Source organism: Candoia aspera, chromosome 1 (genome assembly GCF_035149785.1).
Source record: "Candoia aspera isolate rCanAsp1 chromosome 1, rCanAsp1.hap2, whole genome shotgun sequence".
Classification (NCBI taxonomy): Eukaryota; Metazoa; Chordata; class Lepidosauria; order Squamata; family Boidae; genus Candoia; species Candoia aspera.
In genome coordinates, this window is record NC_086153.1 from 279789450 (window position 1) to 279812474 (window position 23025).

Sequence of the window (23025 nt, forward strand, 5' to 3'; positions counted from 1 at the left end):
AGAGGAAATGCTGCCTTTAGATTGTATCGACTCTTCTGAAAGGTTTGAGAGCAACTTGTTGGTGCAAGCAGATTTAGGGACCTCTTTGAGATGTGCCAGATGTGCAGAGTATAGAGTTCACCTTTAAGTAGTTGTTATTGTTGAGGTTTTCCTACTAACGATTAAGACTGCTATTGTACCTAATCATTTAGGCCTGGTGAAGAGGTTGTATTTGATTGTCTCCTCGCACGCGCTTCATGCAAATTGCCTGGGGGGAGGATCCTGCCCAGACTTGTTTCTTACTTCCTCTTTTTTTTCTCTGCCGATATGTAGCCAAGCTAGGTAGCTCTGAATGAGAGCTAAGTCCTTTAAATAAGTTTTGCTTTTTGTAAATAAATTATTTTTATAGAAATGCCTGGTGTGTGACTTTTCTGATCTCTCCTGGGCTAAAGGCTTTCCCAGCATTCTGCCAACAGTTATATGGTCTATTTTTTGTCTGCATATCAGGAAGCATAGTATTAGACCCAGCAACCTGACAAGGGGGTGTCAGCACCTGATCATTTGAGCATTCACACATACAGTCAAGAAGCTGGATCTCTTTGAACTGTTTTAATGAAGCGTAATGAACGGTACAGAAGGCAAGCTGCTAATAAAGATTTCCCGCTCAAATCTAATTTAAAACTACATTCCCTTAACTAGTCCCCTTTCCCACGAAGCATGTCACTCCCTCTCCCATCCAGATGGTATTCCTGTCATATCTCAACCCCACGTACTTGATGTGCTTCATAGCCATAATAAACCAGTTTACACCCTGACTTCGCACACCCTTCCCATCTGGCAACATGAGAGAATGAAATGATGGGAGATGCCCTGTTAAGGGTTTCTGTGAAACCTTTGATCAGGGGATCTGACTGGGTGAAGAGAATGCTGTTGTCACTTTAGCAAGATCCCTGCGTAAGCTTTTATTTCATTCCTCAGTTCGTCAGTCTTGAGATGGATCCATGTTGATCAAACAAGGCTAGCAGTCTGTGCAGTTAGGAGGGAGTAGCTAGCCATCATGTCTGCCACTGATTTAGCTGGCAGCCCATTAATCTCATTATAGGCTACAGGGCCTAACCCTAGTACTACCTGTACTCTGTCAGAAGAATTATGAGAGCAAGTACTGACTTGCAATATATTCTTCTCCTTGCTGGTGATGGTATTTGTTGATCCTCATCATCCTGACAGGAAGCTTCTATCCCAGAAACCTCTGGTTGGCAAGTTGGGAGTTGGAGTGAACAGTCTGTCTATCATACCCTTGATGTTGGGAGGCTTGTGGTATTCACTAGCAACACTGGCTGTTAGGCAGTCATTAATCTTTAACTGTTTGGCAGCGTTCACCCACCTCAGTGTCTCAGGGCTAGATCTATGTCTCTTCTCCTTACCTATTTTAATAGGAGGGATACCCGCGCCCCTCTAATAACTGTATGACTAAGTAGGCAGATAGATGAATTCTGACTATGCTACTAAGCTATCACCATCTTGGGGGTGAAAAAATCATATACTCAGCTCTGGTTTCTTGACCTAGTTTATTAGCCCACTAGTTCTGTACACATATATTGGATTCACACATCCTGTTAGGCCAGAATTTTGTTTTTAGCCACAATGGCCCAATTCACACTTTATGCTAAGTTGCAACAATTGCCAAACCCAACGCAAACAGTATGACATAGTGTATTGCGTGAACCAGGAACTGATTCACAGATGACCATACTGCTTGAAGGCCTCATGGATAAAGGAACAGGAAGTTGGCAGGCATTGTGCACTAAACACCATTCCATATTCTTTCATCCAACAGATTTATACAAATGCTGAAGATGCTGAAGACATTAGAACACTTTATCTGCAGAAAACCATTTTACACTAGAACTAAATGGTGTCACTTCCAAACACTGTCCAGAAATCTAATTGAAACGGAGCTAGAAAATCTGTTTAATTTTTTAAGATAAAGTTGGTCACCTCAGAATAGGATTTGGTAACTGACACAGTGATGGCAAAGCAGTGTATTGAAGATAGAAAAGCAGCTTTGTAAGGTACAGTTTGTCCAACATCTCTTATAATACCTTCATATGATACTAAAAATTGTCTTTTGTTTTTATCAGATCGATTATGAAATTATTTAACTCATATGAATAAAGGTATAAAAAAATTCTAAGCACAGCTCAACATCAGATGTAAAAGGTTAGCTGTTCCAAGAAGACCCCAAGACTGGTTGTGCAGCTTCCGTGAGAGAATCCAGCAGCTGATAATAGGAGTATTTTAGATCATATTCCATATCGTACCAGTAATTCACTGAGGAAGAAAGAAAAAGCATATCATCTATCTTTGCCAATATTAATAGTATTCTTACCCCATTATTTAAAGCTTTTTAATGAACTTTGTGATTCAACGCCACTGAGAACCAAATCTATAGATATAACCTGCAGATACTACCCTTAATATTATTAGCACCCAATCTTCAATGTGTAAGAGATTAATGCCCGCTTAATATATTACATCAGTAGTACAGTAGTTGCTTAAAACCAGAGCAGCATCTTCATGAAAACTATCTATGTAAAATGATTTTCTGCGGAGCTCTGTTAATCTACACACTGGGTTTTTCAGAGATTTGGTTACTGGAGCCTTGAAGGAGAGTAATCCGATTGTTCTGCCCATCATAAGTAATTCAGCCAAGTGATTTCAACAGTTCTGCTTGAGTAAACAGCTTTATTACTAGTATTAATTACTTTATGACGACAAAGGAGTTCTGATACAGTATTTTTAATATGATTTCTACACATCTGTACACATCTACTGTACACACATCTAATTTTATATATTTTCCATGGAAATGGAATTTACATTTTTTTAAAAATCTGTATATTAAAAGGGGTGAAGTAGAGGGATGATATAGAATCCATTGTGAAGACCTTCCGCACCATCTTCACTTTAAATGAACACAGATACAAGTAGTCCTCCATTAACTATGGCAATTGGGACCGGAATATCCATGACTAAGTGATGTGTTGTAAAGCACGATGTCATGTAACCGCATCATTTAGCAATGGCAATTCCGGCAGTCCCCATTGCCATTGTTAAGCAAGGACCTCCTCACGACTTCCTGCCAGCTTCCAAAAAGCAAAGTCAATGGGGAAGCCAGCAGGAAGTAGCAAGTCCCAGGCAGCTCGCAAGCAAGCTGGTGGGCAGGTAAGTGGCTGCTGCGGTGCAGCACAAGAGCGGCTGGGTAGGGGGTGGCTGCTGCTGGATAAAAGAGGGCGCACAAGTGGCAACTGTGTGAGTGTGGCCAGGCAAGCACATACTATGGAGTGCAGGCGAGGGGGTGCTGTGGGCGGGCACGCACTATGGAGCATGAGATCCCTAGGATCTCATAACTCTGTAGCTGGGCTCCTCAGAAGAAAAGGCGGCAGGAGCGGGAGCGAATTATAGGATTGACTTGTGACCTCCCCTGCCGGCTTCCCTATTGACTTTGCTTGTGGGAAGCCAGCAGGGAAGGTCACAAATGGCAATAACGTGACCGCAGGATGCTGCAACCGCTGTGTGAGCGAGTTGCCAAATGCCCAGATTGTGATCACATAACTGCAGGGGTGCTGGGACAGCAGAACTTTGAGGACCAGTCATAAGTGCCACTCTCTCAGTGCCGCTGTAACTTCAAACAGTCACTGAACGAGTAGTCATTAACAAAGGACTATCTGTATATGCAACTCTCACTTGAGTTTGCACAAAAGAAACTGTGAAACTGTAGTGGAAGAATTTGAACTTTCCAACTAAAATGCAACATTATTTTCAGATCTCATCTATTCGAAGACTATGGCTTGGATCCTAAGGTGTCCTTCTATAAAAAATAAATATTATTTCAAGCAGAAGCTCCAACTACTGGAAGAAGACAAAGGAAATTTTTATCAATTCATTCTTTCTTTTGTAATCTTCTCAAGGTAACTCCTTGGGAAGACTCCAACGTGTCTGCCTGCAGAAGTATTCCATGAGGAGAATTCCAATGAGTAAAAACAGGCCTATGTCTACCGGTGGCTTATTTTGGAATGATCATGGTATCGTCCCTGCCAGGTAAGTATTCTAACCTTTATACACCCCTACAGCCATCTAATGCTCCTACCCTTTTTTTAAAGATTCCTTTAGACTCTTGTTTTTTATATACTGTATACAGTACTTTCTGTTTTAATACATATATCCTTCATATCCTCTAGCTTTTAATTTTTTGTTAGACTCTGATGTGTCTTCTATGCTTTTTAATTGAGTATACCCCACCCACCTTATGCTAGTCTAGGACCATAATAAAGTTTGGATTTGATTTGATATTTTGGAATGACATTGAAAAAATCTAGCTGAAGACAGAGGAAGGATGTCATATATATGTACTGATGGAGAAATCTGATGAGCAGGTAGCGATTACAAATTAAAGATACTTTTGGCATTTCTCTTACCTGCTGTGCAGCCAAATGATTGCTGAACATGATGGAACCAAAGAGAAGGAAGATACAACATTTCACCAGACTTCACAGTACACTTGAAAGGCTTTGCCTGAGCATATTCTGGATATTGTTCCAGATCTGGATTTAAAGGATCTAAAGGGATCCAGGGTACCTTTAAGGATGAAAGGTTAATGTGATATTAATAGCTATTAATAAGATGATTTCTTCCAGAAATGAATCAAAATTTCCTCTTTTTACAGGAAACAATAGAAAAAACTTGAAAATGGAATTCTCCACAATTGTTAACTTCCTATCTAACCAAAAATCAAAGGACTTTTTAAACAATTAGGTAATTAAAATGTACACATGTCCTACTTTTGCTTAAATCCACAGCATGTTATTAGATATCCTTGCACTGGCATGTTTATTCACTATGCATCATAATATATCACTCTCTGTCTTGCCTGTCTTTGGATGGTGTTGTTATTGTGGAAACAGGACTGAATGTTAATATATAATTGCCAATCATGTTTGTTCCCTGACATATAGTGGTGCTTAAAAGTTTGTGAACCCTTTTGAATTTTCAATATTTCTGCATAAACATGTGATAAAAATCATTTTCCTCAATAAATAAATGAACAAGTATAATGTTTTTGACTCATTTGTTTAATTGGGTTCTCGTTACCTAGTTTTAGGACTTGTGTGGAAAACAGATCATATTTTAGGTCATATTTATGCAAAAATATTGAAAATTCAAAAGGGTTCACAAATTTTTAAGCACCACTGTAGCTCATATGTATGAATGAATGAATAAATAATAGGTTTGGGAACTGTAGCATGTTAAGCAGAAATATGAATCAAATATCGCATCTTTTAAATTTTTTATCTATAGTGGAACATGAAAAATATTTTAAACTAATAAGATATAAAAATAACCTTATAATATAGACTGGCTGTCCTACAGACAGCTACTATTAGCATAAATCCTATACATACCTTCTCTGCCGTTTTGTCTTCCAGAACATCAAATGACCCATCTTCTGACATGTGGTAGGTTGCTGGTGGATACAACTCTGGAACATGAAATACAGATACAAGCAAACTTAACTGTTTAGTGTTAACTCTGCAGTTACCAAACTACGCAGCACGGCATCTCAGGGCACTGTGGTGAACTCACAGGAGCGCCATGGGGTATTTTACTACTTAATAAACAGAACAATTTGTCTTTTCTGGGATGCCATGACAGACAGTTTGGGAACTGCTAGAGGCATCTGAGAAAGTCTGGGAACCTCTGCATTAATTAAACAAAAATTTTAAAGATACCCCAGATTGTTTTACTGGAATTTATTTTTCCCAGAACATTTGATCTTGAAGAACTCCACATATAAGCACCTATTATAAATATCAGGGACAAATTAGGCATTCTGTGGGAATTCTGGAACTCACTTTTCCCCCTTTTCTTTTTAAGCCACACTGGAGGAGGGGAATTTAGAGTAGGGTCACAGCATGGGATAAATATAACCCTTTGCTTAACGAATCCAAATTCCAGTTCTCCCAATTGCTATCAGCACTGGAAAATTTTAACCATACGTTTTCCCCTTCAAAGTTAACAGCAACTTCAGAGGAATGGAATTTAGCAAGGAATAGACCTGAAACCCCCCCCACCCCCATTGCACCATTTTAAAATGTCCCCACCTGCACCTAGATGCTTTTACAAACGTTTTAAAAACAGGAAAGAAACCACAAATACCACATAATCTCTAATTTGGTTACTGTTCTTTTCCCAGAAAGTGTGCCAAAAGTCCAGAGTCTGTAGCACAGTCTTCTTGAGCCTGATGCCTTCCAGCTGTTTGAGGAATACAACTCTCAGAATGCCCAGCACACACTGCCAAAGACTAGGAATTCTAAAAATTACTGTTCCAACAATCTATAGAGTAACAGGTTGGGAAAGGCTATTGTAGTGCATGATGCCCAAGTAATGTCTTCCGTGTCTCATTACAGTTAGCATCTCCTGGGTGAATGAGCACCGAAGGCAACAGAAGAGGCAAGGACCAAGTGCAGACCTGACACTGTGGCATCAAAAGGGTCTCATCTCCTTGTTCCTTTTCCAGGCTTTTCATGTACCTCAGCTGTATGTACCAATTGTGCACCCATGCCGTATGGCAATGTCCATGCTTTGCTTAATAAAGAAACCGTTCCTGCTGCACAGCAAAATACTGGGGAAGTCCAAGCCCAGGCAAATTTTGAATGACTCACAAAGTATCAATATCATATAGCTGACACCATTACTCTCCTTTTCTCAAAATACATACCATATGGGATGAAGGGACGGTCACTTGGTGGATGCAACAGAAAATGTTTCTCTCCAGAAATCACACAGTACAAGTTTTCATAATGGTCTTTGTGTACTAAGATTGGAGGGAGAAAAATGAAAGACTGGGAAAAGGAAGAGGGAATGGTAATTTGTTATCTCCATTATAAAGATAATGCAAAAATAAAGCACCAGTATGAATTTGTAAGAACTTTCATAATTATGCATGCTTGCACTGTCCATGAATTGGGTTGGGTTTTTTTTCTATCCACCAATCCTTTAAAATACAGATTATAATGATATTGAGCAATCATGCCTTGAAGAAACTTAGTGAATTTCTGGTAAGCCTTTCATTAATGCAGCTGCCCTACCTGACACCCTGAATTGAATCCAGACGTCACTGCTGTGTTTTCTGTCCACCGCTCCCACCCACTTTCTTGCCTCCAAAAATCTATCAAGATGAAGTAGCTGCAACATGTTAGTGGGGAACTAGGTCCAATTATAGAGATCACAGCCAGAAGTAAAGATGATATTTCAAATATTAAGTTCTTTTAAAAGCAGAAATTATCCTTTATTTTTCTAAATGCGTTTTGGTGCCTAAATTTGCCCTCCAATTATGAATTGCAGCAGAGAATGCAGTGATCTCATCGTACATACATGAGGTCACTGCAGCAGATTCTCCCAGCCAGAAATTCACAGCATCAGGCTTCTTTCCTATTTCAAAAAAAAAAAAAATCAAATCAGGAAAGGTCTGGGTTTCTGTTATCTTATCCTGCAGGATCCTCTGGTGAAGAACTTTATTTTCACTCAGTCGATTAGCAGCCTTTCTTAACATCCTTTCTAAACAAATATGGAAGAAACGGCTGTTAATGACACAGAAATATCTATTATCATTATTATTATGCACAAGAATGAATCGTTTTATATTCCCAATGAAAGCAGCTAACAACAGATGCTCATGTTCATTCTCTTCTGATTTTTAGTTTTCCCATCCTTAATAGTTGGGTTATGTAATCTCCCTTAAGCCAAAATTGAAACTCAGAGAATCAAAGACTGTAGGAATTGGAAGAAATCTGATAGGTCATCTAATCCAATCTCCTGTAGTAGCCACCCAGCAAGGAAGATCCACCACTATTCTAGGCGGACAGTTCTACTGCTGAAGAACTTTTACCAGCAGGAAATTCCTTATAATATTTAGCAACATTTTAGCAATATTCAGATGCAATTATTTAAATAATAGATATATAGAGCAACCCATGATTTAACTATACAATTTTAGTGTTGTAGTAAAAAACAATCCAACAATTTGAGATATTTTAATTTATATCCTGTTTCTGTAATCTTCTATAATAGGGTTTAGTTTGGGAGAAGGGAGAAAGTTAAATTTGATTAGATAAACTATCTTTGCCCTTCTGGAATAATGGAAGAGCAACTAAATACCACATCAACTCACAAACCAGGAACTCTTCACCATCACATAAACTAAAAATGAGGATTAGTCTGAAGGCAATGATTTTACCTCCAAACTGGGTAAACATGGAATTGTTGGACATAGTTAGGGATGGCAAATAACTGCTGAGAATACAGGTAAAATGTAAATAATACAGGTACATGTAACACTCTATACAAAACGCCTACCCAAAACACTTGCAGCATTTACTGAACTCAAGGGGATGTTAAAATTATGCAATACAATTATTTTTAAATTAATTGTATTACACCATTTCAACCTGTTTTCCTTAGGATCTTCAAAATCTCTGCCCTTGTTTTCTGCAAGCACTCACCACAAAACGAGCCCACTTAAAGCTATAAGTCACTGGCTTAAGACTAACAACTCCAAGGGACATTGTTAACTTCTAATGGGAAACAACTCCATCCGCCGGTGCAAATGTATCTATAAATCAGGGGCATTTGCACAAGGAGGTCAAAAAAGTCAACATGGTGGCTGCAATTGTGGGATCAAAGTCATGCCCCTTTTTTATGTGTGTTGCAATGCACATTTAAAAATGGACAGGGTTTTGACTGGATGATTGCAACTTACATCATGACTGTTTTGACACTGCCCTCTATCCCACCCCCATGTCTCTGCTATAAATGGGAAGCACACCTTGTAGCCTTAAGGCTTCATGAAACTCTAAAAAGCATTGGGCTGGCCTGCATGTGTTTGATAAATTAAACATTAGACTTTTAACTTATGTTATATGGAGTAATGTTAACTGTAATTAAGTTTAAAATATTTCTGCTAAACTTTCGGCAGGCAAACTACTACACCAGTCAAAGGCCCTCAGCTCCAGAGAGATTGTGCATCCTAACCAACATCATCAAAAGGCGTAGAAGTTATTATTTAAATGGGAACTGCATGCACAGTTGTAAAACCATCAGTTTTGACTGCAGAATCCCCATGAACAATGCAAAGTCTTGGAGCATTCCAAAGCCAGAAAGCAAATTTCTACTGTAGTATCAATTTTGCAATATTAGGATTTTAATATTTACCCAGCGCTTCACTCATCCAGGGTATCTCAGGCTCCACATCACCTATAAGTTCAGGAAATTCCTCAGTCAGGTTTGAACATTGTTTCTGCACATAGAACACCCCTGGAGAAGTTACTTTTTTCTCCAAAATGTCCAAAAAAGCACTGAAAGGCATATGTCGCTCCTCTGGCATAACAAACCAGTCCTGATAAACTGCATCAGCATAACCGTTGGGAGTTACTGCCACACTCACCAGCTTGGAGCCCATTATTCGCCTGCACCAAAAATATCACAAGAGATTCATAATTGCGCAAGAAACAGAGACTTATGCCAGAAAGAATAATCAGAATGTTTTAGGCAAAAGTGGAGGAACTCTCTCAGATGTGCTGGGAACACCAGCATCAAGACATCTATATGCTCTGAACACTGTAAGTGATGTGAGGTATTGCTATGCAGCCTCCTACCTCAGGTAACCCAAAGTCCACTTCTTCAGAGCCGGCCAGTGGTTAAAAGCATTTCGGACTATACATGGTTTGTTTGGGCAGATCCATTCTCGATAGAATTCCAGGGGAGGTGGGAGGGTCTCAAGATACGGCACTGATTCTGACCAACACAACTCTATTCACATAGAGAAAAAAAATCTATAAGCATTGCAAACATTTCAGGATTGACAACTCCGCCTAAGGCTTTTCTTGGGGCAGTGATAATTCTGCCATTCTTCCCAGAAGATTCAGTAACAGAGCAGGAGTAGTCTATTCCTCATACTGTACTCCAGATATTTTAGATCTCAGCTATTCGCTATTCTGGCTGGGACTGATAGTTGCTGAAGCTGAATGAAGCTGGTCTTTTGGTAATCTTATGCTCCACATGCCTCCCTTTATTTCTATCAACCGCCTCCACACAACACACACACACACTTATTCATTCATTCATTCATTCAACAAATTTAGTCACCACCCATCTCACTCAAAGAACGACTCTGGGTGGTCTACATTAAAACAAGAATAAATAATCGTTAAAATACAATAAAACAATATTCTTAAATAAAAATATAATCCAAGACATAGGTGTTAAAAAGCTCTTAATTTACAAGAGCATCTTCAGGGTGCTAACCACCCCGAGGATTGGCTTCCCCCCTTCCCACTATAGCTTCCAGATACTCTTCAGGGTAGCCCCATGTTCAGCGCATCACAATAGTCTATACAGGAGATGACTAGGCCATGAGTGACTGACCGGAGGGTCTTCTGATCCAGGATGGGGTGTAACTGGTGCATAACAGGAAGTTGAGCAAAGGCCCTCCTGGCCACGACTGCCGCCTGCTTTTCGAACAGGAGTCGTGAGTCCAGGAGGACCCCCAGATTACGCACAGGGTCTGTCTGGGGCAGTGTGACCCCATCCAGAACCAAAGATGGTAAACTCCTGGATACAGAGGAGCCCCCAACCCAGAGCCACTCCATCTTACCAGGGTTCAGCTGAAGCCTGTTGTTCCCCAACCAGACCCCTACAGACTCCAGGCACTGAGAGAGGGTGGTCACAGCATCACTTAAATCACCCAGGATGGAGATGTATAATTGAGTATCATCTGCACATTGATGATACCTCATCCCATGGTCACTGCTTCATTACAGAATGCACAGCATTTTGTATGCAGAATTATTATTATTATTATTATTATTATTATTATTATTATTATTATTATTATTATTTTGGGTGGAGTGTAGCGATCAGGGTTTTTTGCAGGCTCCATGGAAGACAAGGAGGGTCCTCGCACAAAGTCTATCCCGTGATCTTTACAAAGCCCAATCGGCCAGAGAGACAGCTTCGGCAATGACGCTCCCGCTCCTAAAACCGGCCCTGTGTAAGAACGTACTCTTACGATCTGCAACATTCAGCATGGTACTGAATTACTACCATACTCTTTTCTTCCTGTATTCTAGTCTATAAATGGATTATACTCTTATTTCCATTTATGCACTACAAGACCCAGGGAGAACTAGCCTTCACTGTCTCTAATGGGCTTCAAAGCTAAACGCTCACTGTCTCATTCTCTCACACAGACACACCCCGCTCACCCCTGGCTTCGGTCGCGAAACCGACCAAACAGCGCTTCATCGCTTTCAGCGCCCTCGCTTTCACTTCGGCCTCCGCCATCAAGGAGTTGTACTGTAGCCGCCGCGACGCTGCGCTGGCCCAGTGGCCGCGCTCAGGCTTAGGCTCAGGCTCCGCCTCCTCCCTGCGCAAAGGAAGCGGCTGCACGAGCCTCGCTGTTCTGTCCCAGCCCGACCTCTCTCAGTGCCTGGTCGCGGGCAGACGGGGAGTCGCTGCAGTACTGCATGTCTCGAGCAAGCAGAGCGTCGCGGCGGACTTGCGCGGTTTTTCTGCGGGTGCAGTTGGAGGAAAACGTTTTATATACGCTACACAGCTTCCGAGTGAGCCCCCCCCGGCCTTTTTTGAGGCACGAGAAGCTTGAAGTCAACTTTCCCCCGCTTTTTTTTTTTCCTCCATGCTACACGTGTTCTCCCAGCACACTTTCCTGCGGTTTTCGCGACCCGCTTTATTCGGTTCGTATGTCAGTCACAACAAGCGGTCATACGGTCTTTGCTTACACAACAAGTTTGTAAGTATGTTGTGCAAACGGCCAATATATCCTACCTCAGGGTGATTCTTTGGAAATTCTTTACACAGCCCAGTCTTCAGACTTGATATCTCCTAAAGACAAGTTTTAAGGAACTCCAAGCATGCTTAGCGTTTTTGAGATCAGGCAAAGCTGACTGAGTACTGCCATAATGGCCCAGTAAATGTGAATGTATGGAGAAACCTAATATTCTGAGATATTTTGTTGGGATTTTATTTTTCATGTAGGCGGTAAATAATGTTGAGCTATACTTTGAATTATTTTGTGTGGAAACCAGGGCAGTTTACCTCCCCATCAAAAGACACAGAGTTCCCTGGAATATTTGCATGTCAGGTGGTAAAAGAAAAAAGAGATAGAGAACAGAATAGACGGTATCAAAAATTGTGTTGGGTTTTAAGTTCTGCAGTTTAGGTTCAGTGTAAAGACAGAAGCCCGGGATAGACAAGTTCTGATTAGGCTTTACATGTTGCCAAAAACAGCAAAAGCTATACTAAAATTCGTTCAAAGGATGTAGTTTGGGCTCACTGCCTGCTTGCTCCCAAACCAAAGTTAAAGTATATAATCATTAAAATGTGTTTTTTTGAGTTAAATCTTTGAGTGCTTCTGACAAAAGACCCAGCTTGCACAACATGCCAACGGGGTTAAAATGCTGCGGTTTGCTTCCCCAATCATCTCAATCCAGACCACAGATTCAATTGTAGTTAAGGTGTATGTCTCACTTAGTTTAATTTACGTTAATCACAATCCATAATCCTGCCAAGTCCAGATTCACTCTCTGTCCAACAAAATGAGCAAATGGATAGCAGTTATTTCTATATCAGCATTTCTACTACCCCCATTTCCATTTATTATTATTATTTCAACCTTCATGCCCACTTTTCATAGGTAAGGGATTATTTGTAAAACAAAGATGCTGGCCTTTTCTCGCCTCATTTTTTTCCCCCAAATATAAAGACCCAGAGAAAGTGTGGGGTAACTAAAATGTAGCTGAGATAATGGACAAAAAAGGCCTATTGTATTGTTTTGGGCAAGTTCTCTTTGTCATCATCATCATCACCTCGTTTAATACGTTATGGCAAATGAACTCAATGCCTCCTAAAGAAATTATTTGCAAACTTGGCCAGAAGTAAACCTAGGATATGCCACCCATGTTCTCTTGAGGCTCACAGTTTTAAAAACATAAGAGGAGTTCTTACATGTTTTTAGGATGCCATATTGTAACAGTTTAATATTTAGAAACTATCCTGTTTGCTCTCACATGTGTACAGTATATTCTCTTCATCTGAAGTGTAGGAGCTTGGTTTTGTTATTTTAGTAGCTATTTTACACTATTGCTTACTTAAGTCATAATACAGAATTTAAAAATTTCATTGAGGTACAATGCAGTAAAGAAATCTAGCCAAGATAGACTTGAAGCTGAACTTCATCATTTTCTTTTTATATATACATTTTATTGAGATTTTTTTTAAATAATAAGACAAATCTAAAAGAAAAAAAAAGAAAAAAGGGAAGATTAAAGAAAAATGAGTGACTTTTGACCTTCTTTGTAACAGAAATTAACAAATTAAGCAACCTCCCTCTTTAATATTACAAAAATCCCTTCAACTCCATATTTAATTTTTTTTTCAATAATCAAATCCATAAATAATCACTTTCCTCTGTTTTCAACAAAACGTCCATAAAAGAGTTTCCAGTCTTTTAAAAAAGTACTTATCATTTTGTCCCTGACCAAACAGGTCAAACTTTCGTTCCAAAAGTTCATTTAATCGTTTTCTATTTTCTAGTAATCCCAAGAAAACAGTATATTTTGTTGCTGAAATTATTATTAGATTTTTATCCCACCTTTTTAATATAGAACTCAAGGCAGCAAACATACCTAATATTCATATAGTGCCTTTGAGTCAGTCTTGACTCCTGGCAACTGCCTGGATAGGTCTCTGCAGTTTTCTTGGCAAGGTTTTTCGGAAGGGGTTTGCCATTACTGCTTTCCTAGGGCTGAGAGAAGGTGACTGGCCCAAGGTCACCCAGCTGGCTTTGTGCCTAAGGCTGAACTAGAACTCCCAGTCTCTAGCTTGGTGCCTTAACCACACCACCAAACTGGCTCTTGTGAGCAGTAGAATCAAATTATTTTCTATAGCAAAACTATTACTACCACCACCATCATCTTATTACATTGGCATATACTAGAAAATATATAAATCCTATTTTCCGTATACAGTATATTTGTACTAATGCTTTTCCCCATTATAACTAGGTTAGCTAGCAGGTGATTGGTGAAACATATGGAAACACAGCTCTGTGTACTAATTTTTATCTGCTTGGCAGTTCTTTGTTTTTGTCACAGGCTATTAGACATACATTTGTTTCAAGGCCACTGTAAACAATTTGCAGGATGCGTTACAACATCTGGTTTGAAGTTACCATGTCTAGACTAGTTTGTGCCATTTAGCAGTATCATTATTTACTGGAAAACAAACATCTGCATTACATTTGAAGTAAAAAAGAATTTCTTAGTTAAGTGCATTCAATAAGGTACAAAGCAGATTTAGATAATTATGTCACATAATTGTGGGAAGGTTCTTACAGGCACAGAAAAGCCTTAACCTAAACGATAAGCATTTTTGCAATGATATAATGCTCCATAGACATTATATTGAGAGGGCTCAATATACTTAACAGGAGGCTGTCTTACTGTACAATAATTAATGATACGTATAAGAAACTTTTGCTGTTTTCTCTGTTCAAAATTACTGGGGGGAAATGTAGCATATTCCACTTCATTTTGCAGCCCCACTGAGTTCATCAGTTGCCTTAACAAAATAACAACAAACAATAGCATGAAAATAAATTTGTAGCAATAAATTTGTTTTATTGAAATTTAGACATTGAATATAAATGAATTAAAAATACCCCCCAAAGTAGCTCACAGTGCAACCCCCCCACAACCATTAAAACAATTTTCAAATAATTAAAAAAGGACATTTTAAAAGGTTCAGTTTCCCTTAAAGCCAAGATACAAAACACCATTTATAAATAAGCAAGGTTTACGGTTGTTTTCTCCTTTTAAACAAGTGTAGGATAAAAAGGGAGTGTTGAACACAGATAAAATTTGTCTGTGCCCTAGGCTTAAAAGACATGCTGTGTAGACATGGCTTATTCCTAATTTACAGCAGGTTAGCCCAATATATAAGCAGCCCAGCTTCAGCTTATTATTTACAAATAATACAAGGTATTTTGTTTTTTTAATCTACAGAAAGAACAATTTAGTTCGCAGTACCTGAAGGGCCATACAGTAGCTGCTCTGCATTCTGAATCTGTAATATTTTTAATACTGGGTTCTGTTGGTCCAGTGGCTGAGTGCACATACATGACAATGTTGTTTATAAAGTTTTCAAACACTGCCCTCAATGTTAGTTGGTTGTTTCTTTGGGAAGAATGTGTCGTCAATCACTAGAGTGAAAGGAGAAGCTAATAAGCCCCAATATCAAAAAGACATTTACTACAAAAAGAAAGAAGTATAGGTAAATATCAGGACATTCATATGTAGAAGCACCAGATACATATATCTATAACTGGTGTGTACATATTTCAGCCTTTGAAAGTTTTCTTGTGTTTCTATAGAAACAGGGATAGGCCATTTTGTCTCATTTGCATGCACAGTATTTGTTTTATAAAGGCTATCTTTGAAAAGGGAAATAGTATAAGAAACTTTAAATCACACTAAGAAACATTTCAGAAAACGCAGAAACAATATGCAAATATGACTTCAAAGATGGATCTTTTACAGTCTCTCGATTTTTTGATATACAGAAATTGCATGCATACATTAAAAAACAGTAGAAATATAACAGATTCAAATACTGTGTTTATATTTCTCCTCTCCCTAGATACTTGTCAAAATTTACCTAAAAGGCTGGTGGGCATCAATAGTAACACTAGAAAAACTGCATGCAGTTGAGAACAAAAAGTATGCTAACATTTTACTGTCACAAAATCTTCTTATCATCTTACTTTTCAAAAAACGATGCTCCAAAGTCTATATATGAATCACTATAGGGTGTCACCAATGACTAGAAAGCATATTTTATATCAAGTATTTTCCATGAAGAAAACATAGGCTTTTCTCCTTATCCTTTTGGCCACATATAGGGAGGTCAGAGTCTCATGGAACTCAAATGGCTTTGAGAAATCTTACTGGCTGAGAATATACATTCCCAAAGCCTCCCAAATCATACATATCAGTGGGAAAATAAAGGGCACTTGAAAAGACAAACGCATCTCAATTTTTAATTACAAATCCATTTACATTGCTGCTTAACTGCTATATCTACTTACAGTGTCTTTTCCATTCCAGAATTATTTCATTCCTATTTTGCTCCTTGAATCAACTGATTCTTAGTCCTACTACTACTTTTCTAGAAGCCCTGAACATGCCTTTCAATGTAATAGTAGAAACTACAGGCCTATCCATTCCTCCTCAAATATCTACTTGCTCAAGACCCCACAAAACTACAATTCTAGTTCACTTCTAAGTCCCCATCTGTATTATTTTCCTATCTCAGTCTATGAAAATAAATAGTGCCCTATCTAAGAATAATGCAGTGAAACTTACCCAGTGGAAACTTTGCTTTAATATTAACAGGGACTTTTATGTTGCCTTTTACCCAAGACAGTCCTTGATTAATCGTTACTTCGTAATGACTGAGGTATAAGCTATCATCAAATTGATTCTGTTCTCGAAGACATCTGACACCTCTCAAGGTTGAATAGACACTTTCATCTCCCCATTGTTCATGCCCCAAGATATCTGGAAGTATGACTCTTTTACCTGAGTGTATGTGTCCCAAGACAGGAAAGATTCCTGAGCATTGAACACTTTTTACAGTCTAGATGTGAATAGGGAAGAAGACATTTTGGCTATTAAGAGATTTCCCAACATGCACATGTAGAAAAGAGTCACCTTAGTTTTTACTTCAATTAAGAGTACATTCCAGCAGTCTATCCTTAGTAATAAGACACTTTTGCTTGAATCTCACCCTTGATCCATCATTCATAGCTGGGAAGAAAAAGCTGAAGTTCAGTTTTAACAAGTGCATCAACTATCTTTCAAATCTATTCAGAGAATTTTCTGAACAAATAAAAAATCCAGAATTCTCATATTAAACAGCACTAAAATTACTCCAAGTCCCCAGCCTTGGAGTTCAATGGCCAGCCACTGGAATAGCTCTGCAGGTCTCTTAGCACTGCAGTGCTGCTGAATGAAAGCCAGTGAGATTCAGACAAAAAGCTATACTGCAGGTTGCCAGCCCTGTGGAGCAGTGAAGACAGATGTTCACATGACAGTTTAAAAAATGCAAGTGGAAAAACTGTTCAGAAATATCTAAATCAGCCTATTCCACCATGGTGCCCTCCAGATCGGCTGTGAGTACAATCTTCAGAATTCCTAGCTTTTCACCATACTGGCTAGGAATTCTCAAGAAAGTTGTTATAAGCTCAACAAATCTAGAGGGCAGAAGAGGAAGGGCAGGCTATAACAGTGATGCTATTTATTAAGATGATCAGATCACCAGTAAGAAACACTGCTATTGTCTATCCTGAGAGAGTAGTATTAAAGTTTTATAACTATCATTTTAAAATGTTTCTTTATTATCAGTGAATACTTCACATTAGGACTAATAATTTAAAACAAATGACACCATAACTGAAAGGATGTATATCTGCACTTACTTTCCTTCTTTATTTGAGCAACAGCAAAGAGCTAATTAATATGAAGTTGGAGAAGTCTGGTAAAATGTAGAACATAATACTATTTCATGCAGCTTTATTTACATTCCAATAAAAAGGAGGAAGGGAAGTAAGAGTAGCGGTGTCATAGCAATCAGTATTTGTTGAACACTCACACTTTGCCTGATTGTTTTCAGATTTCAGCCATAGACAGATAAAAAGGATCCCCCTTTTGGGAGATTAGGAATATCTGAAGCTTTCCTTGAGGATTTGTTGATTATAAGCTTTCATCAGTTTCTCCTGTGACTGTTTTCTACCACTAAACCTTCCCCATCACATCAACTTTTCTACATTTCTATATTCACAAGAACAGCTATTGGGCCCATGATATTGGCATTGTTCTAACTCTACTGACATAACACAGCTAGTAAGAACTTCAAAAAAAATTAGCTAATTCTTCAACTGCATCAATTTGACTCTGATAGATCAAGTGTTACATAAAATCTAAGAAAATGTAGAACTAGTCAGGTAAAAAAGCCTTTCTTTTAACCAACGAGCCTTGTAACAAATCTCTGGAGGTTGATCCAAAGGATATGTGTTTGTGGAAGCAAATATAGATGAAGTAGAGCGTAGGATTTTCTTTAAACAGAAAACAGAAGCAGGATGAGCACAATTCTAAACACAAAATTAAACATAGTGGCATAATAAAAAGGAATAAGGAAGCAAAATTCAGCAACGCAGGTTATAGCAGAAAGAAGTTCTGTAATCTGCCCGCTGATCCGTCAGTATATTTACTATATCAAAATTTCTCTCAGTATAAACTGTGGAGAAGATGTCAAAATAGCCACAACTACAAAACACAGGTAAAAAGTTTCAGAACAATAGTCACAAAAATAAATTAATAAATAAAAGTGTTAATAGTCTATACCTAGATTGAGATAACACAGCTGAGGGACAAACCAGTTTCAGCTTGATCTCATTTTATTAAATCAGCAGTTTCAGGCTGGGCCACCCCTGGGACTAATTCTCTTTAATCGGTAGAATGATTTTTCAGCCAAATATTTCTCTTAACACTCTTAGTGGAGATAGGCACAAGGGGATTAGTACTGTGACCAGCACATTTTAAAAAATTGTAGATAGAACTGTTTCTGTTAAAAGAAAAGATACTTGCCCATCGAATTAAAAAAACACCCCAAAGTATTCATTCAAGTTGTCACTATGACAAAGTTCCATCAGTTTTTCTGTATGGTTGTTAGCATTCCATTCAAAGTGTGTGTCCTTTAAAACTACAATTTAGAGTTTTTTATCCATACGGCGTTCAACAGCTTGTAGCAGTAACTCTGAGTATTGCTCCAACAAGGCAAGAGTCTGGTCATCTCCAAAGTGCCGAGGACTAGATAAAGTTCCACCACCGCCCTCCCCTGATGGCATTACAACCGTATCTTGTGGTTGTATCAGTTGATCTTTCTTCCTCTGAAGTCCTTTGCCATCCTTCAGGGAATCCAACTCTTCTTTCATCACAGAGAATGTTTCAGTCAAAAGACCAGCAATCTCATCTTTGTCAGCTGAAGACTCCATGTCAGTAGATATCTGCAAAAGAAATGCAAATATGTTTTAGACCTAAGTTTATTATACTATGAAAGCTAAGGAACAAAAATAGCCAACATTAAATCCTGTCTGACAAGATTATCACTTGCAATCATGGAAGAGTGTTTAAATTCAAGTCACCTTTCCTCAATCTGGACATTCTTCAAATTGGATTTCAGCTCCCAGAGTTCCCTGTCCCAGAGTTCAAGCCCACACTCTTGGAGGATGCCCAGGTTGAGGAAGCCTGTCTTAGGTTTTTCTATTGTTGTTTCCACTTCTGCCACTTGTCCAATAACCAAATATCAAATAATAATAAAAATGGCTTTTAAAAAATTCTGTCTTCCAGTATAGTAGTCCTAAATGCTCTGACTGCTACTCACAGCTGCACTATGGCTGCAGGGATGTAGCATTCTTTCCTTCCCCTTACCATCTACACTCCTTTAGAAAAAAGAAAAATAAAATTCTCCCAATATGTCTCTCACCTGAGAGTTGGTACGTTTGGGTTGTGTTTATGCTGCACACTGAACAAGCCAATTCTTGTACAGATAGACCACTCGTTCAGTGACCATTTGAAGTTACAATGGTGCTTAAAAAAGGACACTTATGGCCGTTCCTTGAAGCTGCAGCCATCACAGCATCCCCACAGTCACGTGATTGCTATTTGTGACCTTCACAGCCGGCTTCCGACAAGCAAAGTCAATGGGGAAGCCAGCAGGAAGTCACAAGTTGCGATCACATGACATCAGGCTTAATGACGGCAGCTGGAACTGACACTGTAAGCAAGCACAGTCACATGACATTTCACTTAACAACCACACCCCTTAGCGACCAAGTTGCCAGGCCCAGTTCTGGTCGGTAAGAGAGGACTACCTGTACATTTATATGTAAGAATACAAGAGATCTTTATCTCAAATGTATGTGAATGTCCTTCATTCTCAAGCAGATCTAGCAAGTACTAATATACAGGTAATCCTTGCTTAATGACCCTAATTGGGACTGACAACTCTGCCACTAACTAAAGTGGTCGCTAAGTGGGAAATCATGTGACCGCAATTGTGATTGCCAGCTGGAAAGAGACAAGACTACTCAGTTTCACACTTTTGGCTTTTGTTTGCCTCCTAACACTCCCCTGCCCTTTGGAATGCTCAAGTGTCTGAAAGGGTTAGGCAAAGGAGAGACTGCATACAGAAATTGCTTGCTTTTTTCTCTCCCCCCACCACACAGAGTGGAGAGATTGGAGAGAGAGATTTCAAGAGAGTAAGCTGTTTGCTCTTCTATACACCAACAGCAATGCGATTGCACTGGCAGTGGGAAAGGTTAGGCAAAGGAGTGATTGCCTATAGAAACCGCTAACTTTTTTCCTCCCTTCCCCACAGAGTGGAGAGATTGGAGAGAAAGCAGTTTTAAGAGACTACTGTAAACTGTTTGCATAGCGTGCCTGCAGCTCCCAGCCCTGAGCTGCCGACGCAATCACACTGTTTTCAATGTGTAGAAGAGCAAACAGCTTGCTTTCTTGCAATCTCTTTCTCTCTAATCTCCCTGCTCTGCAAGGTGGTGGGGGGAGAAAAAACTACAGGTGAGGCACAGGACAACACGTACTGGCTGTATGGTGATCACATGACTGAGGGATGCTGCAAAGGTTGTAAATGGTCGTAAATGGGCCTTAAAGGTTGTGTTTTTTAGCACTGCCATAACTTTGAACTGTTGCTGAGCAAATGATCAGCAAGTGAGGACTACCTGTAATAATATTAAAAACAACAGGATTTGTCTTCTTCCTCTTTTGTTGACTTTTGAAAACCAATCCAGACAAACGCATTCCATGATCCTTCTGAAAGGTCTTGGGTCACTTTTCTTGCAAGTAAAGAAAAAGTAAGGGGTTGCTAAAAACATATGAATACATATTCATAATACATATTTTGGCCTTATCTTTAATATAAGCTATGGCTGGTGAGCAACATCCAAGTGGTCCAATAGCAATGATAGAAAACCATCACAGAAATTCCTTGGGGTTATCTGCTGGTTTACTAGTATAGTTATATCAGGTCCCTAATCATGCACAAAAACAAGAACAGTGTCCTGTTCAGACTATGAGACGGCCAGGCAGAATTACAAAGGAAGTTCTTTATTAACAACCAACTATTTACAACAGAAAAGAGTACTTATTAATAGGCAATATAATTCAATCAAGTCCACCCAGGCAGTGGAGAAACACAGGGCAAGGCTGCCAGATCAAGGGTAGCAAGAGATTGTGGCAACACCGCAAGACAGAACTTGGCTAACTCTCTCAGTGAATCAGCAAGGCTGGGTGTGGCTAGAGCGTGTGGCAAGGAGGTAGCTTGAGGTTTGATTGTAGGACACGGCATGGAGGTGAGGCAAGGCTTGGCGACGGAGGCTAAGCAAGGCTGCTGGAGCAACAAGACAAGGCTTGGATCTGGAGACAAGGCTGAACTCGGCTGAATCGACAAGACAAGGCTTGAAACTGGAGGCAAGGCTGGACTTGGCTGGATCAGCAAGACAAGGCTTGGAACTGGAGGCAAGCCAAATTCTCCCGCTCTGCAGAGTCACTACTGGTTTCTATTTCCCCAGCTCTTTCCCGATAAGTTTTGTTTTCCCCTTCTGGCTCAAGATAATTCTTGTTTTCAGAGTCAAGGTCAGACAGCAGATAACCCCAAGGAATTTCTGTGATGATTTTCTATCATTGCTATTGGACCACTTGGATGTTGCTCACCAGCCATAGCTTATATTAAAGATAAGGCCAAAATATGCATTATAAATATATATTCATACATTTTTAGCAACCCCTTACTTTTTCTTTACTTGCAAGTAAAGTGACCCAAGACCTTTCAGAAGCATGGTGGAATGCATTTGTCTGGATTGGTTTTCAAAGGTCAACAGAAGAGGAAGAAGACAAATACTGTTGTTTTTAATATTATTACAGGTAGTCCTCACAGATGTCTGCTCTTGAATGAAACATTTTTGCTCCTGTTCTTAGCTATATGTTTCTGAATTAATACAGTTAGTTATGTATAAGCAGTTAAATCTAAATGAAATGAAGGGGTGACTCACCATACGATATATCTGGATGGCCTTACGCATACTGTCCTGGAGCTCAGATACTACATGCCTGCATTGCTCAACACTGATTGAAGAACCTGGTAGTGTGGAAGAACAAGAGAACATAAACATTGAACAGAAATATAATTTCAGTCCTGCCCTCTGACTCACTATTGAAGAATTAGTTTTAGACATCTCACTGATTCTTAAATATTGATCATGTGAAGCAGTTGATTAGTTACAATTCATGAAATGTAACTTAATGCAAACATTGTCAATTAACTTGATTTGTCAAAGATAGCATGCTGAGATGCCAGTTAGGCCTATCCACAACCAAAGTTTCTTTGCCTATAGCCTGTGTTAGTATTTCCCAAACTGTGTGCTATGAGAAAGTAGTTCAATAGTTAAAAGGTGCCTGTCAGCATAAAGCAGTCATCCAAAAAGGATGCCGCACACATCTCTTGCTTGGTTCTCTTCCAGTCAGTTTGCAGTGTCTGCATCATCTACAATTAGATCATTTAATTTATTCCAGATGAAGGCATACAACAGAATTTCTGGCCATCAGAGGAAGTAATGCAACCAAGTAATATGGATTGTTTGGGCTTGGCTTAGCATGTTCAATATGAACTCAGCCAGAATGGTTTTTTATTTAAGAAACCTTGGTTAAACAGCTATGATTTAGTGCAATCAGTGATCCCAGTCTAAAAGTCTGCTCCCAATTAAATGAAGAAAGAAATATGTCATGGCCATCTGAAGTTTGAGAAATACTAGATGAAATTGCTAATTTATGCATTAAT

General features: G+C 39.1%; 2 protein-coding genes across 4 annotated transcripts in view; both read right to left on the reverse strand.

Moving 5' to 3' along the window:
- Nucleotides 1-1533: 1533 nt before the first annotated feature.
- Nucleotides 1534-11386, reverse strand: JMJD7 (jumonji domain containing 7). Of its 3 annotated transcripts, none has more exons than XM_063289911.1 (8): nt 11301-11386; nt 9693-9846; nt 9250-9503; nt 7414-7470; nt 6758-6853; nt 5442-5518; nt 4458-4617; nt 1534-2310 (listed from the first exon to the last, which is right to left on the reverse strand). In XM_063289911.1, the coding sequence occupies exons 1-8, from the start codon at nt 11377-11379 to the stop codon at nt 2201-2203; spliced, it is 987 nt and encodes a 328-aa protein (XP_063145981.1). In that variant the 5' UTR covers nt 11380-11386; the 3' UTR covers nt 1534-2200. The 3 variants fall into 3 exon arrangements, with proteins under 3 accessions (XP_063145981.1, XP_063145980.1, XP_063145982.1); XM_063289910.1 differs by having other exon boundaries at nt 11292-11386; XM_063289912.1 differs by lacking the exon at nt 9693-9846.
- Nucleotides 11387-14771: 3385 nt separating this feature from the next.
- The window catches only part of MAPKBP1 (mitogen-activated protein kinase binding protein 1), a 137089-nt gene continuing 128835 nt past the window's right edge, over nt 14772-23025 (reverse strand). The window contains exons 30-31 of the mRNA XM_063289913.1: nt 22241-22326; nt 14772-19177 (exon numbers count right to left, since the gene is read on the reverse strand). Of these exons, the coding sequence (XP_063145983.1) occupies nt 18881-19177; nt 22241-22326 (383 nt within the window). The 3' untranslated portion in view covers nt 14772-18880. The remainder of the gene's footprint in view (nt 19178-22240; nt 22327-23025) is intronic.

What these genes read in the sequence shown, in the direction of transcription:
- JMJD7 (XM_063289910.1), bottom strand. Translation starts at nt 11,379, where the DNA reads ATGGCGGAGGCCGAAGTGAAAGCGAGGGCGCTGAAAGCGATGAAGCGC. An exon ending in CCGTCCCTTCATCCCATATG is followed by an intron (nt 5,519 to 6,757) that starts GTATGTATTTTG and finishes TTCATGTTCCAG; the next exon opens with AGTTGTATCCACCAGCAACC. An exon ending in ATCATTTGGCTGCACAGCAG is followed by an intron (nt 2,311 to 4,457) that starts GTAAGAGAAATG and finishes TTTCTTCCTCAG; the next exon opens with TGAATTACTGGTACGATATG.